The sequence below is a fragment of the Tachysurus vachellii genome, chromosome 5 (assembly GCF_030014155.1).
Source record: "Tachysurus vachellii isolate PV-2020 chromosome 5, HZAU_Pvac_v1, whole genome shotgun sequence".
Taxonomy (NCBI): domain Eukaryota; kingdom Metazoa; phylum Chordata; class Actinopteri; order Siluriformes; family Bagridae; genus Tachysurus; species Tachysurus vachellii.
Genome location: NC_083464.1, coordinates 14,202,886 through 14,223,189, shown reverse-complemented (window position 1 = coordinate 14,223,189; position 20,304 = coordinate 14,202,886). Strand labels below are relative to the sequence as shown.

Here is a 20,304-nt window from a genome sequence, read left to right as displayed (position 1 = left end):
AAAATACAGCATAGGTAACTAATAATTTTTGTTTATTTTTATGTAAATGTTACATTTTTTAAACCATTACTGATGACACTTAATGCCGCGTTCAAGTTAAAGATTGTCCAACGCTGGTAAATTGTAGCAGGACAATGTTGATCTAATTTTGTAGAGCGTGATGAACTCATCGCGGTACTACATTGAAAATAAGAAACCATAAAACCTAAGCAATGCTTTTTCACTGATCAAATATGCCGCTGTTTTCATTTGGTTTTGATGAAGTTTTTGATTTGTAAGCACTCGTGCTCTTGAAGGCAGCATAACGCTCAAGGTTGTTTAGGGCTTCTCGGTGATGTCATCACGTAGATACGTCCAAAGCGGACTTGCAGCTGTTCTGACAAACAATAACAACGTTCTCATTCTCACAACGTTCTCATTCTCGAGCGAAATAAAGTGCGAATACTACAGTGATCTTCTGGAGTAAATATCATTTGGACGTCTTGACAGCAAGAGACACGTCTGCGGTGCTCCCAGTGAAGTAACTCTGGCCACCGCTTGCTCTTCCAGCGACTCGGAACCGGGCGGAGCTTCGCCACCGCGGAAGAAAGCTCTAGTGTCGTCGGCGGAGGGCGCAGGAGAGACCGGTGCTTCTGCCGGGAGTGCGGGCCTCTCTGCGCCTGTTTTGGATTTCGCTTATCTCCAGAGGCCCCGCACTATTTCTGCTCTCTGCCTCAACCTGCACAGGGGCACTGACACCAGCGTTTGTAACATGCAGGAAAACGGGGCAGGACAGGGACAAAATTCCGAGCTGTCCTGCCTAAATAGCGCCCAGAACGGCGAACCGTCAGCAGTCGCACAGCTGTCCTCCACAAACACCGGCACTGTTGTCACCGCAAACAACGGAGTCCCGGCAGCGGGCAACCCTGCAACCTCCACCGGCTCGACCTTGGCCTCAGAGACCGTCTCAATGAAAAATAAGAAACGGCTGTCTCAGTCTGATGAGGATGTGATTCGTTTAATAGGACAACATCTACACGGATTAGGGCTTAAGTAAGTAGCTGGAGACATTTTTAGGGCTAACATGAAACCGTATCATTTACAGGAAAGAGGAAAAATGCGTTATGGGGGCTTTGTCTTTGTTGATGTTTGTCAAAGTCTTCTAGTAGGAAATGAAAATAGGAGTAAGATAAACAAACCCTCAGAAGAGGACACAGGGGGCTCCATTTTGCAGAATGCAGAAAGACTACAAATCGGCACACTGGATACCTGTTTTTCAAGCACATTCAGTTCAAGACCGAACCCAAGCGTTACTGTTTTCCTTTTCACCATCTAACTCATAAAGCAGATATCGAGAGCATGTTTGTTTCTCGGCTTTATAAGTTATAAGAATGTGTGTATGACTACATTTGATACCGCCTTTGCCGAAAGAGTTGCAGAATTTGTGTCAGTCAAAATGGGTAAGTAAATAAATAAATAAATTGATGTCAGTGTCCCTGCCTTTATTTTTCAGTCAGACAGTGGACCTGCTCATGCAGGAATCAGGCTGTAGACTTGAGCATCCGGCTGCCACTAAGTTCCGCAACCATGTAATGGAGGGAGAATGGGACAAGGTAATAAAAATTGGCTGCTTTTTCTTGCAGCAGAAGTCTCATATGCTTTTAGTTAAAGTTTTGTGGGACGAAGAGACACAGTTCCTTAATGGATGAACATTATGAACAGAATTAGTGGATATTCTTCTTTAGTTACTGAATTTAATCAGCTGTATCTATTTGTGACCTTAATGAATTGCCCAATCTCTCTCAATCTCACTCAATCTCTCTCTCTCTCTCTCTCTCTCTCTCTCTCTCTCTCTCTCTCTCTCTCTCTCTCTCTCTCTCTCTCTTTAATGGTAGGCTGAAATTGATCTCAATGAGCTGAAAGCATTGATGCATTCGCCAAATGCTATTGTGGTGAGAGAGCAATTTTCACACACTTTTACTGTCAGGAATTAATCTTTAATATTATGCTCTGCCCCATGTTTGATTAATCTCCTTTTCATCCTCTGTTTAGCGGATGAAGTTCCTGCTCTTGCAGCAGAAGTATTTGGAGTATTTAGAGGATGGGAAAGTATTGGAAGCCCTACATGTTCTCAGAGCAGAATTGACTCCTCTGAAATACAACACAGAGCGCATCCATATTCTTAGCGGGTATAGTATTGCTGCCTTTTGCAAACTTGAAAGCTGTGTTGTTTGTATTTCTAGATAGCAGACATGCAGATTCTTATCATGATGTTACAAAATGTCTAACACAATCTTTAGTTGATCTAAGTCTCTAGTGTATATACGTACCTTTAAAACCTGCTTACAAATGAAAACAATGATGATAACTTTTTAGTTTAATTACTTGGGTTCTCTGGCTTGTTTTTTATGTCGTGTGGCTGATTGTTGTGTGCAACTTGTGCATTGAGTAAATAGGAATTGTGGGAACACTTTGTAAAGCATATTTGTTTGATGCTTAGTTACCTGATGTGTAGCCATTCTGATGATCTCCGAGCCAAGGCTGAGTGGGAGGGAAAAGGGACATCATCTCGCTCCAAGCTGCTTGACAAACTCCAGAGTGAGTGAAGACAGACATACACACACACCCACACCCCATCTTTTGTTATTAATTCCTATTTCCACTTCACATAGTATTGTAGTGTTGTTTATCATGGTTAAACAGTTATATTCCTTCCTCCTCCCTTTCTCCATTTTACCTTTTTATTTTTTTTGACAGTGCCATGTAATTTCCCTTTGCCTTTCACAGTCATGGTTTGGGTCAGTTTAATTTCAACTCAGCTACCCCAGGAGACAGAGTGAATTCAGCAGATACGTTAAATAAATAAACAAATAAATGTTTTAATACATATTTTATTGAACCTAATTCAGTAAATCTCTTTGTGGCTGAGTTGGCTGAGTTGAAAAGGAACTGACCGTAAACTTGCCTACAGACTTGAATCAGCTGTCTCCCAACTCTCTTTTATTTGGCGACCTGCCACTCCTGTTCGATCTCTCTCTGTATCCCCCTCTTATTTCTACAGCATACCTGCCCCCTTCAGTGATGCTACCTCCTCGCAGGCTACAGACTTTGTTACGTCAGGCTGTGGAGTTGCAGAGAGATCGTTGCCTCTACCACAACACCAAACTAGACAGTAATCTGGATTCAGTGTCTCTGCTGGTGGACCATGTATGCAGCAGGTAAATGTTCTTTTTGTTTTTCATATCCATCTCCCTCTCTCTTGTCTGCTTCCATTAACGTTTGCCTTGAGTTGGGATCTTTGTGCTACAGCTTATTGGTGATTTTATTTTTGTTACAGTTTTCTTGCACCATGCCAACTCACTCAGTTTTAGATGCTCTACAGATGGCCCCTTTGTAATGTGTTCTCTTTATCTCCAGGAAACAATTTCCCTGCTACACACAGCAGATCCTGACAGAGCACTGCAATGAGGTCTGGTTCTGTAAATTCTCCAATGATGGCACTAAACTGGCTTCAGGTTCCAAAGACACTACAGTTATTATTTGGCAGGTTGACCTGGTGTGTGCTTCTTTTAAAAATAAATAATAATATAATCTATAATTACATCTTCACATCTAAAAAAAATAAAAATAAAATAAGGCATAATTAGACATATAAACTGTTTGGTTGTCTGTCATGTATAATCAGGAGACACACCTCCTGAAGCAGCTGAGGACTTTGGAAGGCCATGCCTATGGGGTGTCTTACCTGGCCTGGAGCCCAGATGATGCATACCTAATAGCTTGTGGCCCAGATGACTGCTCTGAACTGTGGCTCTGGAACGTTCAGGTGCAGCCTTACCCTATACAGCTACAACTGTGCTGACTAGTCTTAATCTTGCTCATCTGCTGTAGCCTGGGGTATTTACCCCCTCTTGCCTGGTATTTCTGGTATAGGCTCCAGAATCACTGCAGGATAAAGCAGTTATTAAACCCGTTGAATGAATGACTGCTCATCCTAAATTTCTTTTATCGTCTTTCAGACTGGGGAATTGAGAACAAAAATGAGTCAGTCCCATGAAGACAGCCTGACAAGTGTAGCCTGGAACCCAGATGGAAAACGCTTTGTAACTGGGGGTCAGAGAGGGCAGTTTTATCAGTGTGTAGGTATCCCAGGAGATATGTTATAATGTAATTGGGAAAAAAATTGTTCAGTTGCTGACTGCTGTGCATCTGCATCTTCTTTTAATAATTTCTGTCCAAATAGGATCTAGATGGGAATCTGCTGGATTCGTGGGAAGGCGTTCGTGTTCAATGCTTGTGGTGCTTGAATGACGGCAAAACTGTATTGGCTTCAGACACTCATCAACGTATCCGGGGATACAACTTTGAAGATCTGACTGACAGAAACATGTAAGGGCATGGCGTGATCTTTAGAACCAGTCTGACCAGAAAGGCTGTCTAATCTCCATTCATAAGTAACTGCTGTTTCTGTTCCACAGTGTGCAAGAGGATCACCCTATTATGTCTTTCACCGTGTCAAAGAATGGCAGATTAGCTCTATTAAATGTGGCAACTCAGGTATGCCTTTTTACTTGCTGTATTGTTTTTCTCTGCAGCATGCCTGTCTTTTAGATTTAACAGAAATAGCAGTGTTGCTCATGCTGCTCTGTTGCTCTGTGTAGGGAGTTCATCTGTGGGACCTACATGATCGAGTACTGGTGAGGAAGTACCAAGGGGTAACACAAGGCTTCTACACCATCCACTCCTGCTTTGGCGGCCATAACGAAGACTTTATTGCCAGTGGGAGTGAAGGTAAGAATGTCTTATTTAATGTGTATGACATCACTTGTCTCTACATGTAATTTCTTAAAGAATGTTCATGAAATGATTCATGATGAATTTGCACAGTTGGTATTCACATTTACCTTTAACCTGAACATGGAAAATGCTATTTTCTGATTGGTGGACAGACTAATTTATTTTGTTTTTACATTGTGTGATCTCTAAAGTATATAAGTATAAAGTATCTCATATTATATAATCTGGTTAGTATTGAGCCATCACTGTTTTGACTAGCTTTATAGATTGCACTTAAGCATGAACTTCCTGCACAAGAAACAAACAAACAAACAAAAAAAACAAGAAATGTATCGATTTTTAACCTAGTAAATAGCTTGTACATATATTTCACACATATATATACGTATATACGTATATATATATACGTGTGTGTGTGTGTGTGTGTGTGTGTGTGTGTGTGTGTGTGTAATTACATTTAAAAATCTCCACTAATATTAATTATTATTATTTTTTTTTTTATTTAAAGACCACAAATTGTATATCTGGCACAAGCGCAGTGAGCTGCCAATCGCTGAACTGACAGGCCACACACGTACTGTGAACTGTGTGAGCTGGAACCCAGTTCAGCCAGGAGTCATGGCAAGCGCGTCTGATGATGGCACTGTCCGTGTCTGGGGTCCTGCTCCCTTCACTGAATCCCAGGAGGCAGAGAGGCTAGGTGGTAAGAGCTCTGTTTACAAGCGCCACCAATCTATGTAAATATCTGGACATTATGTGAGCATTCTGTCATCATTCTGTAGCTCATGAATGGTGAATACTTTTAAAACAAAATAAAATAGCCCTACATTTTTCCTCCTCCATAGAATGCTGTAGCATGGACAGTTGATATTGGCCCTGGAGCAGGAGGAAAATCTGGGTAAACACTGCAAGAAGTTATGGATGAATGAAGTAAAAAAAAATAAAAAATAAACATGATGTTTTTCTGGAGGTTTACCCCCATAGCAACGGAGAGGCTGAGCTTACGCAGTAAAGTTGGACCACTTGAATGAAACTCACCTAGCTGCTGGCGATTTAGCCCTCAGACCCGTGTGGCTTCGCTCAGGAGGCTAATTGACCTCAGCGAATATCCGAGGAGCCACAGCCTCACAAAACACACCAAATTATTATTTATTGCTCTTATTATTTATTGCTGTGTATCAGTTGAGGCATCAGAATTGACTTGTTGATATGATATGTTCTGTTCTTGACAAAATTCACTAATTCAAAATTATTTTAATTATTATTATTATTATTATTATTATTATTATTATTATTATTATTTTTATCAGTTTAGCTCATGATTTCCCTCAAGACCCCTGAGGGCAGCAAGAGTTCTGAGATTTTGGAGGGGTCCACTAAAGATTGTCCATTATATCTTTACCCATATAAATATTGTGTTTTTCAGGCACCTGTTTGATTGTGTGTCTGAGAGACGTTACCACCAGCAGAATGTAATAATTGTCAATGTTTAAACAATACTTTTAATTGACTGAATTTGCAGGCATTTTAACAGTGAGATCAGACTCATTTCAATTTCGGAGAAAAATCTTTAAAAAAATCCTTTTTTTTCCAAAAGGATTACGGTACTTTGTTTTCAGAAGTCTCCAAGATAGGTAAGTGTATGAGACGATGATATATCTAGACATAAGGGGATACAGTAAATAAGATCTATCACCACAGCATTTCTTGCTATGGGCTAGGGTAAGACCTTAAGTTTAATGTCCCATAAACTGACCTTACTTGAATCTTTTAATGTGTCAGAAAGGGACTGGCCCATCAATGAGACTCCTTGTTGAGATTAGGCATGAATGGCCATTTTCTCTGCATGCTCCCTGTTCCCTGCTGTCCTCTTCGTGGACACCATATAAGATGTGAACCTTATTTACAAGGTTATGAGCACATGTAAATAACGACCATCAATAGTGCAAGAAAGAATGCTTTCCCTTTGTAAATGGCTAATAGTTGTTGGTCATATTTGGATTGTGTTATTGTAGCAAGTTTACCGTTAAGCTTTTCAGTGATTTAATTGGGTGCTGAATTGGATATAATTTTGTATGATATGGTAACTTGTTCGGTGGTGTTGATACTGAGGAATACAGATCAAAAGTAATGCAAAAAAAAAAAAAAAAAGCTAGGGCCTAAACAAGCCTTCAGATCATCTTTCCTTAATGTTTTGGCTTACTGCAATATCCATCCTCATGTACTAATCCCTTTGTCAGTCAACTGTCCTATTTAGATTATTTTATCTTGATTTCATTTGTCTTTTTTTTTTTTTTTTAACTTTTTTTAAAACTTTGTTTAGATATACAATTAAATAACGTTCACAGTTGTTGGATTTTTCTTTTTTTTATTTGGCTTAATTCATTGTTTATGTTTAAGGCTATATTGATCCTTTGTTTTACTTATTATTCCCTCAAGTATAATAGAAATATATCTTCAGAAGTGGCCTCTTAATGATTTTTCTTTTTCTCTATGTGATGTTATAATATACAGAGTGTTACAGTCTGGTCATCAAGCATAAGGAACTTTGCCTATTATGATTTGCTTGAAGTATGTGCTTTATGTGTGTGTATTTTATGGCATGTATTATGACTGGTCAAGAATATCATTTAGACTGAACATATCTCCTTACAAATGACATATGTTTCCACCTGTATCAGGTAAGCTCCTCTGTACAGGTTATCCTTCCCCTCACCAGCCAAACCTGGCCTGTCTTTGAGGAGTGACATGCACATAGACACACACACCCCTTAGGACTAATGTTAAAACACTGTATCACCAACAATATGTTTAATATTCTGCATATGCAAATGACCTTTTTGGTGACTTTGTATTTCATTTTCAGAGGATTTGTTTTTGCTTTCCTGTGTTGTGAAAGCATGGCAGAGAGCCAGCACGTTAACCACATGGCCCAGCGTGCAATTACCGGGCAAGCAGTTTGCTTTGCATCAGGTTCTGAAGGATCTGTTTTGCATTTAACTGTGTTAATATTCTAAGTGATTGTACCGTTATGTAATGTGTAGGAGAAGTCTTACATATGCATATTTTCAATAAAGCATTCAGGGTTTTAAAAAAATAGAAAAACGAGTCACCATCAGTTTATCGGATTACTGCTGGGTGGCACAACACTGATCTGCACAACAATGCACATGCCTGAGGAACTTTAGAATTAAAAAAAAACTTTTCCAGACATGGTCCCCTTTTTTCATTTCCATGCAGTGTTTATTTGTTGAGGTGCATTTTTTGGGGGAAAGACAGTATCACAATATATCTAAATTCTGATATGTCCCTGTAGGCCAACAAAAAGTATAAATAAAGTTGCTTGAATCAACCAAGAATCTCAGGTGATGTAATTTAAATGCACTAGATACCATCATTCTTGCTCTAATTCAAAATATTCAACTTACATCGCTGTAGCCTATAATGACTTAATAAAGTCCTAAATTAGTTTTGGAAAAGAAATAGGTTTGTGTATGAATTTTAATAAATGAACCTGTCATGGGTTATTTTATACTTTTAAAGATTCCAACAGAATCTCGAGTTGGCAACTGGTGATTCAAAGATAACTGCACATCTGCAAGAATAGTTCAAGTTACAGTAACTAAGATAAACAAGAAAAAATGCACACAACAAAATCCAAATTTAATCCCAGAACACCTTGTGGAATTCTGGGTAATAATATGTAGACTTGGACTTTTACTGTGCTAACAGGCAGCATGCCTAATCTTTCTTCCAATGTGGTTATTTGTCTTTTATAATAAGAATGTGATGACGAAATGTGTTTCTCCATTGCTCTATTAAGGCAAAATATTGTCTCCTAATATTGTAGACAATAAATAACTGTAATGAAAAATGGTAAAAAGATTTACCAAACAGACCCCACGACCACTGCTAAAACTATGTATGCTTTATAGGTTTCCTTTTATGAAAAGCTTTCACTGCTGGAAGCTTGAGTGATGTTAGCTTGATTTCAGAAAATTATGAAACAAAGAATCTAGCTATATTAATGTCTTTTGATTACACGATTATGACTACAAAATGGAAAAAAGTCCCTAAAAGGAATAAATACTACAAATTTAACTTTCAGAGAATTGCCAGGATTACTTTGAAATGGAAATACAACGTAATGCTTGCATCCCTGATTTGTGTGGCACACTCTAGGACTGTCTTTGGAAAAATATTTTAGTTCATGGATCAATGTAAGGTCCAGGAGATACTGACACTTTTGCATCATATTATAATAGCATACACAAAACCAATGAGAGCAGAAATGCTAGTGCTAAAGTTATATCAAGTGTTTTTGACAGACTACAACCAAAAGCCTAAAAAGATACATCACAGCAGGAATTCCCAGCTTCATACCCCTGAGCATAGTGTTTTTCATTCTAACTGGACTCAACTTTAATAATGAATGTGAGAATGGCTCACACCAACAAACTGGGCAGATGAACTGATAGATTTGTTAAAATGAAAACCAGAAGGCATAGAGGTAACAATGACACCCCGGAAACATAGGAATAACACTTCAGAAAAAGGGACACAAACCTTTGCATTAATTGTATGTGAAATATGTTCTAACTTATCCCTAAATCATGGCAAGTTGGTCAATAAAAATGTGCTTAATACAATTTAAAATCATTCTTAGTAATTACAGTAAGTAAAGAACATAAAAACATTATACACAGAGCTTATTCCAGCAATTTACAAATTAAAAAAGTGTCCATCTGGGAGACAGGTGGACACATTTAGAATGACAGCACATTTAAGACAAGCGTGTGGAGACATGACGTGCTCACGAGCTGTAAGCTTATCGGTTGCTCTGATGAGTCAGTGAGATTGTCTTGTTGATTCAGCCCTGAGAAGCAGCGCAAGATGGGAACAGTGCTACAGCTTGAGAGCCTTTAAAATCAGCTAAATAAAAAAAAAAAAACTACACAAAGCTTTACATCAATGCAATTATGTGAGCAAATAACACAGGAACGCCAGTCTCTCGAGTCGACTGAATAAGGAGATGGTTATAGAATGACGATGTGTCTGCTGGAGTGTGGATTGATGCTGTATTTTTTTTTTTTTTTGTATTGGCTTTAGCTGTGAGAGATGACCGTATTCACAGCACAAATTGGACAGTTTATGGTTTTGGCAGTTGAGGTTCTTGCGTCTCTGCTGCATCAATCATTGATCAGTGCCAGGATCATACTGGAAGTGAAACCAGAGACAGAGTGAGTGTGTTAGTGAGCGTGAATCTATCCAGGCAAGGGGCTAAATGGACAGAGGTTAAAACAGGAGGTAACAGGTACAGAAACCCTAAACAGACAGCAGGGTCTAGTTACTGGAGAGTTGCTGTTTAACTTTTCATTTGAAAATTAAACCTTGTCTACTAGCTCTCATTTAACTCATGTATAAATACTATGCATTATTCTTCAATTAAAAAAAATTGCCTGTTTAAACTGCCCATTATACAAGATTGGTTAATTCTGTCTTCAAAAACAATAGACATAAATGTGTATAATTCTACACAGTGAAATAACATTTTAGAAACACTGTTCATTACAAGCAGATCATGAATGTGAGATGTCACACATGACCTTCAACGTCTACAGTAAATACTTTGTAGTATTGCTCATGTTTCTCTGGGCTGTGTGGTTAACTGTTGTATGAAATGACTAAAATAGCTCTTGGAATGAACTAAGAATGAAACAAAAAGCCTTACAAGTGTTTAAGAATCAGGAACATGCGGATTATTTGGAAACACTGCTACAGCTGAATAAAATAAAATGCTGACAAAGCAATCCAAACTTTCCTGCCTTCACTTCACAGTTACACACTTCAATGTGTGAGAAAAGTGACAATGCTACATTAATGAATTGCTACATTGATTTACACTACACTTTGGAAACTTTGTTAGAAAATTATAACCTCTTGGCATGTATTAATAAACATAATTAACAAAATCTCTCTCCGTATGTTATTACATTATGTTGGCTACCATGCAATTAGACTTCCGGGGAAGCAGCACATGCATTGGGTAGCACACAACAGCGAGCTGGGCTAACTAATGAAACTCTCATTTGAAAAGCTCTACTGATAAACAAACCTTAACCGTAAACATTTAAAAAGTGCTGACACGCCATAAATATGTGGACACCTGACCATCACACCCATATGTGGTTCTTTCCCAAACTTTTGCCCCAAAGTTGGAACCAAACAACATTAGAGAATGTCTTTATATGCTGTAGAATTACAAATCTTGTCCTCATGGAACTAAAATATCCAAACCTACTGCAGCATGACAATGATCCTGTGCACAATTTAAAGTCCACTGACATGCTTTGCCAAGGTGGAAGAAGTAGAAATAGAAAAATTCAAAAATCCTGACATCAGCCCCACCGAACACCTTTGGGATGAACTGAGACTGACAGCTGCACCCCTGGCTGCCCAAAGCCCAACCTCACTAATGCTCTTGTGGCTGAATAAACACAAATCCCACATCTAGCTGAAAACCTTGCCAGAAAAGTACAGTCATTATAACAGAAAAATGGACTGAATCCAGAATCAAAAAACACATCTGGATGTGATGGCCCATCAAAGATGACAATATAAAAGTCATTTAACTTAAAGCTGCATTTCCTGTGGTAAGTTTAGCTCATCATGCTACATTAGTGTATACATTCCTGACCAATATGCATTTGTTTTACCTGTACAAATAGATGAAAAAGCACAGTAGGTGGAAACCTAATTTGATCATGGCTTCTTTCATATGGGACTTTAACTGTCCTCTGTTGTGTATCTCTGTTGGGTCGAACACTCCCATGTTACCCATAGGAACCTTCAAATATCTTGTAAAAGAAAAGATGTATAGGTTAGCAAAACTTGTTTTATTTAATAGCATCCTGTTTGCAACATTTCCAAAAAAAAAGGTAGTTATAACCTCCCATCCAGTTCACCTGTAAACATTCCACGATGCCACCGGTACATTGAGGAGGAAAATAAACCAGTGCATGGAGACTAGCATTAGCAATGTGGCTAGAGCTTGGCCGATCAGCTCGGGTATAACCCACTACACAAAGAGAATAAACTGAGATTAGTCATGTTATTGCTCATCAAACCATCAAGCACAAATCCGATAAGGAAGGCAGTTTGGTTAGGTTTCAGCTTTTAAATGCAAATGTTAAATCTGTGCATCTGTGCTAAAAGTACAACCCAAAATTTTAATATTTAAATACAAGTACGTCACATTTCTCTTCTTTTACAGCTGGTAAACACAAGACAAAACCTGTGACGATCTTAACTTGTCAACAAGCAAAGGAAAAACATGAAAATATCGATTAGTTAAGAAAATACATCCATCCTCCTCTGTGTAATAGGAAACCTCGCGGATACCTACTTTGTTTAGCTTTGAACAGCAAGCTCGGGCATTAATGTAGTCACATTCAAGATCAGACAGAGTGATTATCTGCATGGGGAGTTAAGGTCAGCTGGATTAGGACAGAAACCACAACATAGGAAGTTAGCGAACATCCGGCTAAGTAAATCAGCACACGCATACACACACATACATACACACGCACACACATACATACATACATACATACATACATAATATAATATATATATATACACACACATTATATATATTACATACATATACACACACACACACACACACACACACACACATATACATCACCATCAGGGTCGAATAAAATCTGTTTACTGCTTTAAATTTCATAATACTGTCGCGATCGGATAAAAAGTACCATGTTCAGTGTTTAGCTTTAGTTAAATTACATTATTCAGACAAAAGAGACCTTTAGCTGTGTGAGACGCCTCAGTGCTAACGAAGCTAAACGGCTAATACTGAACATTGGGTCGATATGGGAACTGAAACCAGTCACTAATACACTAATATACATGGAAGTAAATTGCGGTGGAAAGGATACAAAATAGACAGACAAGAAAATCAAGGCGCAGCAGTCGACAAGCGAGAGAATAAACACAGCCGCTTCCATTTTTAACTTCCGAACCAACGCTTACTTCCGGATAGATTTCTACTTCCGATTGGGCTTCTTCTTCACGTCACTGCACTTTTTTGGAGTCGCACATCACTACTGCCACGCAGTGGCCATAACATGTTATTGCTATGTCAGAATCAGAATCAGCTTTATGGGCCAAGTGTGTTGACACACACAAGGAATTTGGTTCCAGCTGTTTGTGACCCTCAAAAGTACAGACATAAATAACACAATACTTGTGCAATATTATTCTTTTTGTACAATATATAGCAGCAGTAGTGTGTGTAATATATACATGTATACATGTATATATGTGTGTGTCTGTGGGTATGTGTGTGTGTATGTGTGTATGTACAGTATGTATGTATGTATGTATGTATGTATGTATGTATGTATGTATGTATGTATGTATGTATGTATGTATGTGTGTGTGTGGGTGTGTGTATGTGTGTGTATGTGTGTGTTTATATTTACAAATAAATAGTATGTAAACATATGTGTAAATATATTTTTTTTCAGTTGTATTTTTCTTGTTGCTGCACCGTAGGACTGATAGAAACGCAATTTCAATCCTCTGTATGTCCTGTAGCAGAAATGACAATAAAACTCTATATTACTAAAAACAAATATTCACTATAAATATGATATAAACATTGTCTTGTGTGATATAAACATTGTCCAGCGGCACCATCTAGCGGTGATACTAGCTACTGCAAGAACATTTCATTATGGCCCGAAATAGTCTAAAATAAGAAAGTGGTGGATGAGAGCACACAGACACACACACACACACACACACACAGACACACACACACACACAGTCTTGTCAATGTTTTAACCTGCTGTTGGCAAACTGAATACATTTATATGAATAAAATGTGCGTGTGTGTGTATGTGTGTGTGCGTGTGTGTCTGTGTATGTTTATGTGTGTGTATATGTGTGTGTGTGGTCATTGAGAATTCCTGCACTAGATGAACAGGACACTTGGAGCGTGTAACTCGGTGCTGCTCTGCAGGGATGATGGCGGCGCCTCGAGTGCAGGACCAGAGCGCATTACAGCCTGAAATACTGCAGGGAAAGAACAGACTCAGCCTGGACACGGCAGCGGATCTGATGCGCTTTACGGATCTTGATGAAAATATTGGAGACCGATTTGACTTCAGATCTGTGGAGGAACTGGTCGCCGACTTCGACATGAAGTTAAAAGCGTGCTTTGGGAATTTCGACGCTAAAGCCGAACTTATAGATAGCGTGAATCCTCTAACAGAGGACACTGTGTTAAAAAACGACGAGTAAGTAAAAGAATGATGCATGGACATAACTGTCTGATAACTGTCTGATCTCAGAAATACTGAGCCATAGAACCGAACAGCCTGAGAACCATATTAATGACCTTAAATGATTTATTTACACCTCACGTGACGCATTGTCAGCTACAGAGGTTCATCTCACTTCAGTTCATTTTATTGATCTATTCTTGATTTATTCTTACTATTATTTTATAAATGCATGAATACATATGAAGCACTGAACAGTAACGGTACACCAGTGCATGATGACCATTTCCTCCATCTCCACTATACCAGTTCGGTGCTATAGGGTCACGTGATTTCTCTGTACCCGGATGTATTGAAGGGTTTGCTTAAAAATAGTCATGATGTCATGATGTCATGATTTGATATGATTCTGAACTTCCAAAAGTAAACACAAGGGATCAGAGGGGAAAAAAGTTTTGTGAAGAATCTTTTTTTTGTTTGTTTGTTTTTCTTGAAGTTTTGAAATGAAACTCACAGTAATAGTAGACATCCTCCCTCTATTCTAGGATCTGGAACGCTCTGACTAATAATTATGGAAATGTCATGCCAGTAGATTGGGATCAGTCTCGCACCCGCTCACTTCAGCTCCCAGTGCTGCACATTGAGGACAGGCCAGTGAGTTGAACACACAGTAGACACACACACATGAACATACACACACACAAACACACACACACGCACAGATGACTCCCTCAGCTCTCCTACTCAGAGCCCAAAGTGATTTGGAAAGATGTCTGACTAAAATTAATTTCTTTTTGTTGTTTTGTTGTTTCAGAGGGTTAATAATGTGAATCTGGATGTGTCTGATGATGACGATCTGAGGGAACAAATGGACATGCACTCCATCATTGTGTCCTGCATTAATGATGAGCCTTTCCTTACTGCAGAGCAGGTGCTGTATTATTTCAAATCTGCATTATAAAGGCTTTATACAGCATTTGTACAGTGCTTCTCTGTGCTTATTATATGACTTATTGAATGATCACAGAATGTAGAACAGTCATGATTTATGATATCACATTCTGGTGCCCAGAAGAAGATGTAAGTCTGGTTCCTCTCAAGCTTTCTGGATAGATATATAAAAAATGTATTGTCAGGCAATAAAACATCAACATCCTAATGGTGTAGAGTAGCATCTCATGTAGTTTTTCCTTGCCACTGTCTCCTTGGACTTAAGGATCTATATATAAATAAATCTACATACAGGTATCTGTAAAGCTAACTAATTGAATTTCAAGGCTGAAGGCTGAACCTATTTGTTCTGACATTATTACCTATAAATACAGTATATTACAGAGTGATAATAATATTACTGTTCATCATAGTATTCTGTCATACTGCTAAACCATCACACTGCTTTACATGCAGATATTATGACATTATGATTTGTAGGTGATTGAGGAGATAGAGGAGATGATGCAGGATTTTCCAGAGCAGAACCCTACTGAGAAAAACCTGATACACAGATCCAGCACTCATGAATTTGAGGAGAGTAAGTACCAGAAGACAGGCCTCATTGTGTTTTTTAAATGATATATTTATATTATTAGCATTCATTATAAGCATATAAGCATATTCATTAATGGAAATGCTTATTATTTTATTTTTGGTACGGTTTTTGACTTACTCTTAACTCCTTTCCCATTAACTGACATTAAATTTCAGCTTAAATGTGCATGCATAAAAAAGGGGCTTAGGCATGTTTGAGTGTTGAACACAATGTATTTCCGCAGGAGTACGGGCTCTTAGAGTTGCAGAGCTGAGTGAGTTATTGGAGGAGGTGGAGACGGCGATCCGCCACTATTCTGAGGAGCTTGTGCGGCAACTGGCTCTTAGAGATGAGCTCGACTTTGAGAAGGAAGTGATGAACAGTTTCATCTCTGTGCTGATTGATGTACAGAACCTTCAGAAAGAGCACAAAGAACTTCTGAAAAAGAAGAGGGAAGTAAAGAGTGGAGTCAGAGAGCAGAACAGCAGACTTCACAGATTGTCCGCAACTGTGAGTGAACACAGATTATTGATGCATGACAGAAAGTGACAGAAAAAGAAGTGTTTACAAATTCCAGCAACCATTTCCTTTGTGACACTTTACAACAACAGTAAATGAATAAGCATGCACTAATACATGAATTGCCTTGATGCCCAATGACGCCTGAGATAGGCACAGGCTCCCCGTGACCCGAGGTAGTTCGGATAAGCGGTAGAAAATGAATGAATGAATGAATGATAATACATGAATTGATACTTACTTAAATTTGAGTTAAAGCATGCACTGTTCATGTACTAATGAAGAGTTAACCTACTACATCTTATGGGTCTTATGAATTCACATGTGAACAACAATCATCTGCAGTACTTGTTAGTACATTTTTGTTGGAATTGTTAGCACTGTATTATTTAACATGCTAGTTTAAACTCAAACATGCTCTACGTGTATTTAATCTTCTAGACTAAAACACTGGAACTATAGAAGCTTGTAATTGTTAATAGGTAATAGCATCTGCAAAATGAATAAATCTTAATATATTTATTTCACTTTTGTGGGTAAAGGAGCATACTAATACTCCAGTGGGATTCAAGTTGAATAAAAATGAGTTCTGCAGATGAGGTTGGAAAATGGTTTGTATTTCTACTTGGTTATGGTGCCAAGGTGCTTTAAACATGATAGCAACCATAAATTGAAACAAAATCTCCATCTGTCAGTTTCATGATTCAGACATAGATCCTTTCAAATGACATCCTCAAATCTATGCTCTGTTCTGTGTAAGTTTGAATAATGGCCATTAACTTTGGATAAAACCACACATTCTGACCCTAAACATTCATAGTTAATATTATTAAAGAAACCTTATTTTTCTGAATAAGGTGTTTGTATTAGAGATGCGAGGGTCGTCTCATAACCCATAACCTCACGACTCATTTTTTGAAAAAAACTCGACCCGCGCATCATTAGTTTGTATGTACAGTATGTATGAACACCTGGGAGCTAAGTGGTTGTTATTTGTGCTGCTTTTCCTATTACAACTGTTTTTCATTTATGGCTATGTTCATATGCAGTGATTTATGTCCATCCACATGAATTCATTACAACTTAAGACACCAGCCAACTGATTACCTGAACCCAAAGAAAGCAAGAAAAAAGAAAGAAAAATAGAATAACTGAGAATGTGCATTGAAAAAAGTTTCAGACATTTACAGGTTGATTCAGCAGATTTTGTAAAACAAAACAAAAAGCAAGAAAAAATGGCTAAAAATTTCATTCGTATTTGCCTCAGTGTGTTTACTCAGTTTCAACTAAAGTGATTACAAGAAAGTTTTTATTTTGTTTGAGATGAGTCACACTATTAACTGATTATTAGGCTGCATTTAAACATGGCCACTGTTATTATTCTGTATAACTGGTGAATCTTGTCTTATTTACCCTCCTCTTACTTTCTCCGCTTTTCTGTACTTGTTATGGTGTTTCAGCGCTTCAGCATGGGGAGCATCTCTACTGCTATTCAAAATGGCTTTCGCCAAACATTTGGGAATATTGGAGAGGAGAAACAGGTGTCTGAGGACCTTTATTTCTTTTCCACGCCTCTCTTTGCAGTGTTGAATATCAGCTTAAACTTGCATAGTTGAGATTTTATCAATGTTTTCATCCCATTTCCAGAAGCAGCAAACCAGCTACTATCATTTATCTTCTCACCGGTGTTGTTTAAACTTTTTCACAGTACCTCACTACAGTCATTCCTTATGAGAAGAAAGATGCACCTCCCTCAGTTGAAGATCTTCAGGTTCTCACAAAAAGTGAGTGTTACCTAAGACCATAAATCTCTAAAATGTATAAAAGTATGTGATAACACTTCTCTTTCTGAGTTAATGTCTTTAACATAGTAGATAATCTCTGTTTCATTGAGTGGACAGTTAATTGCATTTTCTAGGATTTATATGACATATAAACATGTGATTGTGAAGAGGATATGTATACTTACTTCTTCAGGTGCTCAGCTAAACTTTTCCACCCCATTATTTCTTCTCTCAATAGTTCTTCAAGCCATGAAGGATGACAGTGACAAAGTGCCCAGTCTTTTGACAGACTACATCCTTAAAGGTAAATCCTTCTCTTAGAATTACAACAACAGTGGTTGTATAACTTATTTAGTAGTCTCTGTATAACTCAGAAAAGTGCTTTTTTATTCAGCTCATTCTGGTCTGTTATTACTATCTCTTGTGTGAGCAGAGGTCTGAGGTTTGTTTGTGATTTTAAAGAATTTACTAAGTACAGTGCCATCTGCTGGCAAACCCTAATATTACACCCATGGTTGTACACCTTTTCTATTGTGGTTACCATTATGCTAGTTTTTCTACAAACACAGGAGCACAGCTGCTCTCTCACCTCTCCCTATTTACCTGGAACAATCATGCCTAGCTATTTAGGATTTCCAAAACTGTTCCTGTAGCCTCTTTTCCTGTCTGTTACACATATGTGATGAGTTTTAAAACTATTATTGCATGCTTTTAATATAACGGCCTTTCCTAATGCTTTTCCAAAAGTAAGTATTAGCACTTGTACATCTTTCTGCTCTGTCCCTGTCACTTATCCATCCTCTTGTCTAGTTTTTAAAGATTAACATCAAAGTTGGATATTTCAGGGTGGATATTTCAGCAATATCATAACCACTGTGTACATTGCTTGTAGCCAGAGGAACAAAAACTGTATAGCATTTTTGACCCTATTATAAACACTATCATAATAATCAATCAGCACAGTGATATAATCGATCAATAACTTTGTTATCTCTTTCACAGTGCTTTGCCCTTCCGAATAGAGGAGGTGAAGAATGTGTTGATAAAAGACTGAATTTCCAGAATGTGAAGGATTTCCAGATGGATGACTTGCCCCATTTACATAATGTACGCATATGTATAATGCAGTTTTCTTTGTCCCATTGCTTGAATCTCTTTAAGTATGTCTCCATTTGATACATTTTCACTATATATGAAGGGAAAACTTTATATTATTGAATTTTATGTAAGGCTACATGCTGTAGTATGGAGAGTTCAGCTTAAACAAAACTCTAAAATGTTTTTTGTTCAATGAAAGTGCTCTTACAACCAACCTTTGCAACAAAGGCATGTTTCATCTTAGTCCTGATGTATCAACAGTGCATACAGTATGATTTCTTCTGCCTGTGTGTGTGTGTGTGTGTGTGTGTTTGACACTGCCTTGGAGTTCTCCTAAGGAGTGTTTTAGTTCAAATCCCAAGGGTTGATAAGTTTTTATTTATCCTGAAAACATATTAAATAGAGGTTGCTGTTCTCACATGGTAAATCAAAACACTAACAAATTTCATTTCAAATGTTTTAGGCAGCTGTTAATATTTTATGTTAAGATCTTAACGTCTTAATGTAAAACTGATACTTACAAGTTGTTACGGAGTGACACGGTGTAGTAGCGTGTTCGATAGCCACGTGACAGCTCCAGGGTCCAGTGTTTAGTTTATTGTGCAGTGTTTCACATGTTTCCTCTGGGTTCTCCAGTTTCCTCCCCCCACAAGACATTTGTCAGTAGGTTAATTGGCTACTCTAAAATCAGTAATAAACTGGTGTCCCATCCAGCGTGTACTCAGATGCACAATGTTCCCAGACTTGGCTCCATGTTGACCAGGAAAAGAAAAATATTAGCAGAATTATTTCCTCTGTAATTTTTACTATGTTTGTTTTAATGCTGTCTTGATTACAGTTTGTGACAAAATAAGCTTATATAATGTTTCTACTTTTATGTATTTTTTTTAAATTATTTGTTACTTATTTAGGTGATTATTATTGCTATGCAAAATGTACCTATTTATACTTTCTGGCTCTTAATATGGATTCCAGCAAAAAAGATTAAAACAAAAAAAAAAAAGAATCCTAAACCCAAAATGTATTGTGCTTCTTTCAGTATGGAGTATTCTATTTAACCTTTACAGAAACATAATATAATAACTGTATAGACTCACATGAGGAACATGAAAGGAACCTCTCTCCAGGAAGACTGGCTTTGTGTACTGCATGTGATTATTTTTGACTCAGTGTATATGGAGCTTTTTGTATATTGCGGCTTCTTTTATTTATGTCCCCATGAGCAATGCTTGTTTTTAGTGGTTTCCTACTGTTTGCCTTTACTTTCTCTTTTTTTTCTTCTTTTGCT

The 20,304-nt window shown here is 37.8% G+C and overlaps 3 protein-coding genes across 5 annotated transcripts; 2 read left to right on the top strand and 1 right to left on the bottom strand.

Moving 5' to 3' along the window:
• Positions 1-352: 352 nt before the first annotated feature.
• On the top strand, positions 353-7,881 carry wdr26a (WD repeat domain 26a). 2 transcript variants are annotated; one of them, XM_060869898.1, is made up of 14 exons: positions 354-1,032; positions 1,493-1,592; positions 1,875-1,931; positions 2,032-2,168; positions 2,480-2,577; positions 3,041-3,197; positions 3,397-3,535; positions 3,665-3,805; positions 3,999-4,118; positions 4,223-4,368; positions 4,458-4,536; positions 4,641-4,770; positions 5,285-5,479; positions 5,622-7,881. In XM_060869898.1, the coding sequence occupies exons 1-14, from the start codon at positions 752-754 to the stop codon at positions 5,642-5,644; spliced, it is 1,803 nt and encodes a 600-aa protein (XP_060725881.1). In that variant the 5' UTR covers positions 354-751; the 3' UTR covers positions 5,645-7,881. The 2 variants fall into 2 exon arrangements, with proteins under 2 accessions (XP_060725880.1, XP_060725881.1); XM_060869897.1 differs by lacking the exon at positions 5,622-7,881 and having other exon boundaries at positions 353-1,032; positions 5,285-5,532.
• Positions 7,882-9,173: 1,292 nt separating this feature from the next.
• On the bottom strand, positions 9,174-12,854 carry cnih4 (cornichon family AMPA receptor auxiliary protein 4). The gene is made up of 5 exons (XM_060869899.1): positions 12,738-12,854; positions 12,182-12,250; positions 11,742-11,854; positions 11,493-11,633; positions 9,174-9,993 (listed from the first exon to the last, which is right to left on the bottom strand). Exons 1-5 carry the CDS (start codon positions 12,804-12,806, stop codon positions 9,966-9,968), a joined length of 420 nt encoding a protein of 139 aa, XP_060725882.1. The 5' UTR covers positions 12,807-12,854; the 3' UTR covers positions 9,174-9,965.
• Positions 12,855-13,607: 753 nt separating this feature from the next.
• Positions 13,608-19,799, top strand: fez2a (fasciculation and elongation protein zeta 2a). 2 transcript variants are annotated; one of them, XM_060869201.1, is made up of 9 exons: positions 13,608-14,102; positions 14,633-14,741; positions 14,902-15,018; positions 15,519-15,618; positions 15,860-16,125; positions 17,595-17,675; positions 17,843-17,918; positions 18,157-18,222; positions 18,921-19,799. In XM_060869201.1, the coding sequence occupies exons 1-9, from the start codon at positions 13,828-13,830 to the stop codon at positions 18,938-18,940; spliced, it is 1,110 nt and encodes a 369-aa protein (XP_060725184.1). In that variant the 5' UTR covers positions 13,608-13,827; the 3' UTR covers positions 18,941-19,799. The 2 variants fall into 2 exon arrangements, with proteins under 2 accessions (XP_060725184.1, XP_060725185.1); XM_060869202.1 differs by lacking the exon at positions 17,595-17,675 and having other exon boundaries at positions 13,609-14,102.
• The last annotated feature ends 505 nt before the right edge of the window (positions 19,800-20,304 follow it).